General features: G+C 41.6%; 1 protein-coding gene across 4 annotated transcripts in view; it reads right to left on the bottom strand.

The window, feature by feature from the left end:
- Positions 1–1,828: 1,828 nt before the first annotated feature.
- Positions 1,829–10,558, bottom strand: part of LOC139268083 (fizzy-related protein homolog) — a 69,936-nt gene continuing 61,206 nt past the window's right edge. For all 4 annotated transcript variants that reach the window (XM_070886095.1, XM_070886094.1, XM_070886097.1 and 1 more), the window contains 2 exons: positions 8,584–8,676; positions 1,829–2,460 (listed from right to left, as the gene is read on the bottom strand). In XM_070886095.1, the coding sequence (XP_070742196.1) occupies positions 2,419–2,460; positions 8,584–8,676 (135 nt within the window). In that variant the 3' untranslated portion in view covers positions 1,829–2,418. The remainder of the gene's footprint in view (positions 2,461–8,583; positions 8,677–10,558) is intronic.

The raw sequence follows: 10,558 nt of genomic DNA, 5'->3' as shown, positions 1-10,558 counted from the left end.
ATACAAGTGTACAAACGTGCAACTAGTTACTGGAGGTCAGTGCAGCAACAGCATACTGGATTCATGGAGACTGCGCTTACCACAGCCAGAGGCAATGGAGGAAAGCTAGTTGCAGCCAATAATGACATAATTTGGCATCTTTCAATATTTAACTAGGAACACCTCTGAGGCACTAAGAAATACTTGAGCTCAAAGAGGAGATTGCCGCTCAGGACAGCTACCTGGTTGTAACACATGGAGTGGTTGAGGCGAACAGCATAGATGCATTTAAAGGGAAGCTTGATAAGTGCATAAGGGAGAAAGGAATGGGATATGTTGATAGGATTAGATGAAGTAAATAGAGGGGTAGGAGGCTTGTGTGGAGAATTTACAGCATCGAAATCGACCAATGTAAAGTGTAGAGGGACGGTAGCCCCAGATCCCAGTGTGGATATATTAAGTTTTCACTATGTTGATATTTGTTCAAGTGATTTAAAAAAAAAAAAATAGGACACTTTCCCCAAAGGACGAATGAGGCCTTACATGAGCTGTATTACAGGGCAAACAGAATGCTGCTAAGAGCTTGAGGAAGGATCAGTAACGAGCTGCAACACTAAAACTTGTATTCTCCCCATCAACCGTAATTGACTGAGTTTAACATTTCCAGTTTATTGCTGTAGGATCTTATCCGTGTTAACTGAAGTAAGCACTAACTATACTTTTTTTTCCCCCCTATTCAATGGCATTTTATCAGTTGCTTGTCAAAAGTTGGAACCCCCAATAATAATGCATTTATTTTGCAGCTACATCTCTGAAAGATTTTTTTTAAACATGATTTGGCTTTTCTTTAATGATTAGGAATGTTTGGTTAGTCAACTTGGTCCAATGAAAAGGGAAAGGACAAGATTTGTATCTGCGTCAATTTATAGCAGGATAAGTTAAGCAAGGATCATCACCCAGAATGCGCACGTGGGTTAGAGTGGCATTTTTTAATACGACACATTAACCTAACTACCTAAGCATTATATGCAAGTTTAGTCCTGGAGCCCAAAAGAACCAGTCCCATATGATGAGGATTGCAGTGAACTTCACTAGTAACAGAGAGTGGGTGATGCTATATATATATATATAAATATATATAGAGTTTGCACACAGCTGAGTCGCTGGACAAATACCACCAGCGGTGTCTCCGCAAGATCCTGCAAATCCCCTGGGAGGACAGATGCACAAACATTAACGTCCTCGTCCAGGCCAACATTCCCAGCATTGAAGCACTGACCACACTTGATCAGCTCCGGTGGGCAGGCCACACTGTCCGCACGCCAGACAGGAGACTCCCAAAGCAAGTGCTCTACTCGGAACTCGTCCACAGCAAACAAGCCAAAGACGGGCAGAGGAAACATTACAAGGACATCCTCAAAGCCTCCCTGATAAAGTGCGACATCCCCACTGACACCTGGGAATCCTTGGCCATAGACCGCCTTAAGTGGAGGAAGTGCATTCGGGAGGGCGCTGAACTCGAGTATCGTCGCCAATAGTATGCAGAAATCAAGCGCAGGCAGCGGAAGGAGCGTACGGCAAACCAGGCTCCCTGCCCACCCTTTCCCTCAACGACTATCTGTCCCAACTGTGACAGAGACTGTGGTTCTCGTATTGGACTGTACAGCCACCTAAGAACTTATTGTAAGAGTGGAAGCAAGTCTTCCTCGATTCCAAGGGACTGCCTATGATGATGATCACAGAGTGTGAGTTGGTCTTAATTGAGGCCAAATATAAATTTCAGATTGTACTCAGCAAAGAATCATCAGTGGGCATTTTATGAATTAACAAAATTAAACTTCCATGTTAAATATTTTTAATTATGGATCCCATTTGTAATGACTTTACTTCAACTGAACAAGTTTCATAAGTGCAATGTAAATGACAGAAAATTAAATTCCTCAGCTCTAGAAATAGATACTGCTAAATGATTACATAGAATGGGGGTGGTTAACTTAAAAAAAAAATGTACCTTCCTTTTCAGATCTCCAAGACACACTATATGTAAATATTTTTCATGTTTTTTTTATACAAAAGATTAGAAGGCATCCTGGATCCAGTCCCACACTCCCGTTTCCATGCAATAATTAAGACAGCATCAAAGTGTCATCCTCAGTCCAATAAATAGCTTCTGTACACATTGTACAATAGATACATATAAAGTGAACTCTCTCCCTTAACTCCATATTCCTTTCACATTTCTTTCATCCATCTTGGTGCTGAGATGAGTTAATAAAGGTCCCAACATTCTCCTGTCCAATCAGCCTCAAAACTTAGTGCGTTGACCACAAACAAAAACAGTGAAGAGGAGGTTATGTTAGCTCTGATGAACTTTACTGCTGTTTGTGTTTGGGTTGAGGGAAATCCGTTTTAAAGGAGTGCCGGTTCTTCAGGACAGTTTTATCGTATCCTTGTAAAAAGATTAAGGACAGATTTGGATTCCTAAAAATTAGAAATTAAACAATTTAGTAACAATGGTATCAAGAGGCACTGCAAATATATAAATTACAGACAAGCATGTTAGATTTATAACATGTTGAAACATTTTATATTATATAAATGTGTTAGTTATAAAGGCAGCAATTCAAATAAGCAATTCTGAGGAAATCAAACTGTATAAAAAGTTATTTTATTCCATTGTTTTAACTTTACTTATTAAGTTGCTCTTCACAGTACCAACGGCAACATGGATTTATATAGGGCGTTTAGCGTCATAAAATGTCACAAGGTACTTCATGGAAACGTAATCAGACAAAAATCAGTGCTACGCAAAGGAGATCAATAGGGGTAACTAAACGCTTGGTCAAATGGTTTAGGAAGGGATTTGTGAAAGGTAGGTCTTGCCTGGAAAACCTGATTTCTTTTTGAAGAGGTGACTAAAATAATGGACACGGGAATGTCAATGGGTGTTATATATATGGACTTCCAGAAGGCATTTGATAAGTCCTACAGAAGAGATAAAGTCCTTCATCGTGGGCTGCCCCGACCTGTGTGAGACCACCACCGCAGGTCGGGGCTATAAATAGAGCTGGTGTGCTGGGCCGTGGAACATCATGGTGAAGGTGCAACAAATGAGGGTACGGGGCCTAGAAGAGCAGAGGACCCAGGGGCAGCACGGACTGCCCACACTGCGATATGTGTGCGCACTAGGTCCGTGCAGCAAAGCAGGTCTCCAGTCATCCTGGTTCAACCCTTGCCACTGCATAAAGGCCTAGCCTAGCTCAGCCAAGCCCATGTGGCGGCTGATGAGCAATGGTCACCGCACGTTAAAACAATTCACGCACAGGCATCTTCCCCCCTTCAACTGGAGTTCAGGACTGGAACATCGGGTCTTTTATTGAAACATCTGGGAACTCTCGTGGAAGCAAGTCATCCTCGTTCGAGGGACCGCCTATGATGATATGATGACATGATGACATAAGAGACTGTTAATGAAGGTTGAAGCCATGGAATTGAAGGCAAATTATTGACCTGGTGAGGAAATTGGCTGAGCAGCAGGAGACAGAGTAGGGATAATAATGGGCAGGTACTCTAATTGGCAGGATTTGATTAATGATTTCGCGCAGGGCTTTGTGTTGTTTGCAACTATTCACAGTATGTATTAATGACTTGGATGATGGCATAGAAAGCCACATATCCAAATTTGCTGATGACACAAAAATAGGCGGCATTGTAGGTAGTATAAATGGAAGCATAAAATTACAAAGGGATATTGATAAGATTAAATTAATGGGTAAAACTGCAGCAAATGGATTTCAATGTAGGCAAATGTGAGGTAATCCACTTTGGACCTATAAAGCGTAGAGCGGGGTACTTTCTAAATGGTTAAAAGCTAAAAACAGTTTAGGTAGAGAGATTATTAAAATGTCATGAACAGGTACAGAAAATAAATCAAAGAGGCTAACGGAATGCTGGCCTTCATATCTAGAAGTTATGCTGCAGCTATGCAAAAGCCTGGTTAGACCACTGAGCAGTTCTGGGCACCACACTTAGGACGACGTTGGAGGGAGTGTAAATTTACCAGAATGATACCCAAACTCCAAGAGTTAAATTATGAGGAGAGATTACACAAATTAAGGTTGTATTCCCTAGAATTTAGAAGGTTATGGGGTGATTTGAGCGAAGTTTTAAAGATATTAAGGAGAATCGATGGGATAGATGGACAGAAACTATTTCCACAAGTTGAGGAGTCTGGACTAGGGGAGGCATAGTCTAACAATTTGAGACAGACCTTTCAGGAGTGAAATTAGGAAACACACAAAAGGTGAAAGATGTTTGAAACACTCTTCTGCAAATGGCAATTAATGCTAGATCAATTATTAATTTTAAGTCTGAGATTGATAGATTTTTGTTAACCAAAAAGGTATTAAGGGATATGGAGTTGGTGGCAGATCAGCCATGCTCGAGAGGCTGAATTGCCTACTCCTGTTCCTAATTCTCGTGCTTAGGGCCTATATAGCTGAAAGCCCCACTATTGGCAACCGTGCTAAGGGATGCACAAGAGTCCAGAGTTGGAGGAATGCTGAGTTCTCAGAGTTCTAGGGATGGAGCAAGCTAGAGAGATAGGAAGTTAGTTTTGTTAGTTTGCAACAATAGAGGGGTCAGGGGGTGGTGATAGTGGTTTTGAAGTGGAGGGGACAGTAGGAGAAGGAACCACTTACAATGTCTGCCAGCACAATGGTGAGGAAAGGAAGTTGGGTGGTCAGTAGTTTAGTGGGAATGGGGACAAGGGAGCAGGAGGTGCATCTCATGGAGCAGGTGTGAGAGGAGACAAGAGAGAAATTAGAGGAAGACACAGATTTAGGGTTAGTCGGGGATGACGTGGCTTGGTGGGGAAGGGGGAGTGTGACAGGCAGCTGAACAGATGGCCTCAATCTTAGTGACAAAGAAGTCCATGACTTCCTCGTACTTGTAGGTGAGTGTGGAAGGTGGAAGGTGAGGTGTGAGGTGGGGGGTGGGGGGGCGGCAGGGAGAGGGAAAAGAAGGGTTTAAAGAGACAGTGGTAGTGGATAAAAGAAGCTTAGGCTCATCTTTACTTCCAGGATGATCCTAGAGTAATGAGAAATTTTGTCAGAAGATTGCTTCATGTGAGCTGACCAGATCTGAGTGCTAGACAGCTACATCAGTTGTGTTCAGAGTTCAGGTACAGATCAGCCATAATTTAAATCGAATAGTGGAACAAGCTCAAGGGGTTGAATGGCCTATGTTGCTCTGTTGCTACGAGTGTTGCATTGTCTAATGTGCTGTCTTTCACAGGCGATATTAAACCAAAGCCCTGTCTGATTTTTCAGGTGGATGGAAAAGATCCCATGGCACTATACGGAGTATAAATCAAGAAATAATTGTAAGAAAGGTACGGCAATAATCATGGGCGATTTTAATCTTCATATTGATTGGACAAATCAAATTGGCCAAGGTAGCCTTGAGGAAGAGTTCATAGAATGTATCCGGGATGGTTTCCTTGAGCAGTACATTGCGGAACCAACCTGGGAGCAAGCTAATCTGGATCTGGTACTGTGTAATGAGGCAGTATTAATAAGCAATTTCTTAGTAAAGGATCGTCTAAGAAAGAGTGATCATAGCATGGTTGAATTTCAAATTCTGTTGGAGGGTGAGAAAGCTGGATCTCAAACCAGTGTCCCGATCTTGAATAAAGGCGATTACAAAGATCTGAGGGCAGAGTTGGCTAAAGTGGACAGGAAAAATAGATTAAAATGCAGTGGCAGACATTTAAGGAGATATTTCATAACTCTCAACAAAAATATATCCCAATGAGAAGGAAAGACTAAGAGAAAGGAGAACCATTGTGGCTAACTAAGGAAGTAAAGGATGTTATCAAATTGAAAACAATGGCATACAAAGTGGCCAAGATTAGTGGGAAGCCAGTGGATTGGGAAATTTTAAAAAACCAACAAAGGACGACTAAAAAAATAATAAAAAGAGGGAAGATAGAGTACGAGAGTAAAGTAACAAGAAATATAAAAACAGATAGTAAGAACTTCTACAGGTATATAAAAAGGAAAAAAAAGAGTGGCTAAAGTAAATGTTGATCCCTTAGAGGACGAGACTGGGGAATTCAAAACGGGGAACATGGAGATGGCAGAAACTCTGAACAAATATTTTGTTAGTCTTTGCGGAAGAGGACACTAAAAATATCCCAACAGTAGATAATCAAGGGGTTATAGTGGGGGGGGGGGGGGGGTAGGAACTTAATACAATCACAATCACTAAGGAGGTGGTACTCAGTAAGATAATGGGACTAAAAGGCAGATAAATCCCCTGGACCTGATGGCTTGCATCCTAGGGTCTTAAGAGAAGTAGCGGCAGGGATAGTGGATGCATTGGTTGTAATTTACCAAAATTCCCTGGATTCTGGGGAGGTCCCAACAGATTGGAAAACTACAAATGTAACACCCCTATTTAAAAAATGAAGCAGACAGAAAGCAGGAAACTATAGACCAGTTACCCTAACATTTGTGGTTGGGAAAATGTTGGAGTCCACTATTAAAGAAGCAGTAGCAAGACATTTGGAAAAGCATAATTCAGTCAGGCAGAGTCAGCATGGATTTATGAAGGAGAAAGTCACGTTTGACAAATTTGCTGGAATTCTTTGAGGATGTAACAAACAGGGTGGATAAAGGGGAACCAGTGGATGTGGTGTATTTAGACTTCCAGAAGGCATTCGATAAGGTGCCACAGAAAAGGTTACTACACAAGCTCACGGGGCTGGGGGTAATATTAGCATGGATAGCAAGTTAGCTAACTAACAGAAAACAAAGAGTCAGGATAAATGGGTAATTTTCTGGTTGGCAAACGGCAACTAGTGGGGTGCCACCGGGATTGGTGCTGGGGCCTCAACTATTTACACTCTGGCCTCAACTATTTACACTTGGCTACATTACACTTTGTCCCTTCATCCAAGTCATTAATAACTTGGATGAAGGGACAGAGTGTAATGTAGCCAAGTTTGCTGATGATACAATGATGGGTGGAAAGCAAATTTTGAAGATGACACAAAAAATCTGCAAAGGGATATAGACAGACTAAGTGAGTGGGCAAACATTTGGCAGATGGAGTATAATGCGGGAAAGTGTGAAGTTATTCACTTTGGCAGAACAAATAAAAAAGGTAATTATTTAAATGGGAGAAATTACAAAATGCTACAGTACAGAGGGACCTGGAGGTCCTTGTGCATGAAACACAAAAAGTTAGTATGCAGGTACAGCAAGTAATATGGAAGGCAAATGGAATGTTGGCCTTTATTGCAAGGCGGGTGGAGTATAAAAGCATGGACGACTTGGTACAACTGTACAGGGTACTGGTGAGGCCACAGCTGGAGTACTGTGTACAGTTTTGATCGTCTTATTTAGGAGGGATATACTTGCATTGGAGGCAGTTCAGAGAAGGTTCACCCCTGAGATGAAGGGGTTGACTTATGAAGAAAGGTTGAGCCTATAATCATTGGAGTTTAAAAGAATGAGAGATAATCTTATTGAAATGTATAAGATTCTGAGGGGGCTCGACATGGTAGATGCAGAGAGGATGTTTCCCCTTCGGGGAAATCGGGAACTAGGGAGCAGTTTCAGAATAAGGAGTCAACCATTTAGAACCGAGATGAATGAGGAGGAATTTCTTCTCAGAGGGTCGTAAATCTGTGGCATTCTCTGCCCCAGAGAGTTGTGGAGGCTGGGGCATTGAATATATTTAAAAGCAGAGATAGACATATTATTGAGTGATAAGGGAATAAAGAGTTATGGGGAGCAGGCAGGGAAGTGGAGCTGAGCCCAAGATCAGATCAGCCATGATCTTATTAAATGGTGAAGCATGCTCGAGTAGCCAAATGGATTACTCCTGCTCCTATTTCTTATGTTCATAATTAAAGAGTAGGGGAGTTTTCCTGGCCAAAATTTACTCCACAACCAACATCATTAAAGCAGATTATCTAGTCATTCATTGCTGTGGGACCTTGTGTTTTCCTAATAAGTGACTACACTTCAAAACGTACTTCGTTGGTTGTGAAGCAATTTGGGACATGTCAAGGTCGTGAAAGGCACTATATAAATACAAGTCTTTCTCTCTCACTTTCCACTCAGATGGGATATCACCTATACAGAGGTAGAGCTTAAAAAGGGGAGCAGCTAATTCCTCACATAACTTTGCCAATGGGGCAATGAGTTTTCCAGGATTAAGATTTTGCCTTTAAAAGCTTAACTTTTCTTGGGCTTAATCTTGCTGCAGCCAATTAAACTGCTGTATTTTGTATCACCAGAATCTGGTGATACCCCTGCCTGTGGCAGTTTGTTACTCTTCTGCTGTACGCTACCACGTCAATAAATGTGCTTGTAACTCCAAGAGTAAAATCAATCTGACACAAAAACAAGTCAGACACAAGAACTGAAACTATTTTGACATCATGCAACAGGTACTAAAAATATTTTAGCAGCATATGATTGCTAAAAAATTATACACTTTTCCATAGGAAATGTATTTACACATTACTCACTCAATCAACCACAAAGTTTACAACACAATTCTGCCAGCAAATAGCATTAAAGAACTCAGTACCTTAGTAGAACGGGTTTTACTGAAAACATTCCAAAACCGTAAAGTTTCATCTCCTGCCCCGGTCACAATAGCCTCTCCATCAGGTGATATGGCCTAAAGAGCATGAGAGGAAAAAACATTGCAACCTATTAATGGAAAGGATTTTGAATGTGTGTGTGTGTGTGTGTGATATACAGTGGCACTGAAATTCCATTGGGGTTCTACAATGTCCCACCATAATTCCGGCCGGAGAATGTCTATACCCTCCTATATGCTTCAGAGACATGGACTATGTAAAGTAGGCACCTCAAAGCACTGGAGAAGTACCACCAACGCTGCCTCCGCAAAATCCTGCAAATTCACCAACGTCAAGTGTTCCCTCTCAGGGCAACATCCCCAGCATCGAGGTATTGACCACGCTTGATTAGCTCCAATAGACGGGCCACATTGTCCACATGCCAGATACTAGACTCCCGAGCTACGTCACAGCAAGCGAGTCCCAGGAGGGCAGAGAAAATGCTTCAAGGACACCCTCAAAGCCTCCTTGAAAAAATTGCAATATCCCTGGGAATCCCTGGTTCAAGATCGCTCAAAGTGGAGGAGAAGCATCTGAGAAGGCGCTGAACACGTCGAGTCCCTTCGCCGAGAGCATGCGGAAGCCAAGCGCAACAGCGGAAGGAGCGTACGACAAATCAAGCACCCCACCCACCCGTCCCTCCAACCACCATCTGCCCCACCTGCGACAGAGACTGTAGATCCTGCACTGGTCTCATCAGTCACCCGAGAGCTCATTTTAGTGTGGAAGCAAGTCATCCTCGACTCCGGGGGACTGCCTAAAAAGAGAAGATAGCCCCAGTGTAAAAGGCAAGAGACAAGTAGATCCCCTGCTGAATTTCAGGGCCATTATGTATTGGATATCTCAATCTGCTTAGTGTTGACTAAAGTCAAAAACCCATTGGTAAATACAGAACCACAGAAGGAGACCATTTTCTAGGGTAAAATAAAACTAAGCCTGCTGCTGTGTTCCTTCCCCACAGCTCTGTATCTTCCTCTGCTTAAACATTTATCCAAATTTTCTTTTAATGATCTCTGTCACTACCACTTCAGCATCCCTCTGCATAAAGACATTTCTCCTAATCCCTCACTATGACTATTTTAAAAGTGGTAACCCCCCCACCCCCGGTCACTGACTCCCCAACTATCAAAATCCTTCAGAATTAAAAAAAAAACCTCTTCATTCTCCTCCTAGCCTTCTCTGGTCCAGTGGAAATAGTGTTGTACAAATGTATTATCAGTTCTTTACTCTTATACTATGTCCCTATTTACAAAACCCAAATTGCGGTTGGCTTTTTTTTGTTTTACATGGCTTCTTCCATTTAAAATTTGAGGGAAGGCTTCAATAATAAAACTAAACTTGAACGAGATGAATGCAGTAATTGTATCAATTAGATATGTGATAAAAAAGAGATTAACGGAGATTAACATTTTTAATTGAGAGATTAATTGTGATTAAACTTTTTAATCATTTGTCAGCCCTAACAGATACATAGAGAACAAAAGTGGATGCAGCACTGATCCCTGAGGGTACACCACTTTCAATGCCTCTCCAATTCAAGCAACATTAATTTACTCTATATTCAGAAACTAAATCAGTTTGGCTCGGCTGGATAAAAAAGGTAGAAACTGGCATCAGATTAGGAACAAATTGGAAAAGTCGAATGTAGTTTTCTTTTCATTCCAAAAGAAAAATATTAACAGTTTGAGGTGGGATAGATGCCAAACTTGATAAATAAAATGAATTAACAGAAGTATTAACGTTGTGTGTGCCTAAATCAGTCGTCTGCTCCAGTCCTATCGCTCATTGATTGAGAGAGCCCCCTGCTGGCTGATGTCCAGAAATTCACATTTGGACTCTGCCCTGAAACTCATCAATCAGCATGTAACATAGCTTAGAATTTCCAAAGTGAGTTTTTAAAAAGAGAGTTTTGGGGAAGAA

Source organism: Pristiophorus japonicus, chromosome 8 (assembly GCF_044704955.1).
Source record: "Pristiophorus japonicus isolate sPriJap1 chromosome 8, sPriJap1.hap1, whole genome shotgun sequence".
In the NCBI taxonomy this organism is placed as follows: Eukaryota; Metazoa; Chordata; class Chondrichthyes; family Pristiophoridae; genus Pristiophorus; species Pristiophorus japonicus.
The sequence above is the reverse complement of the archived record's forward strand: the minus strand, read 5'-3'. Positions and strand labels throughout refer to the sequence as shown.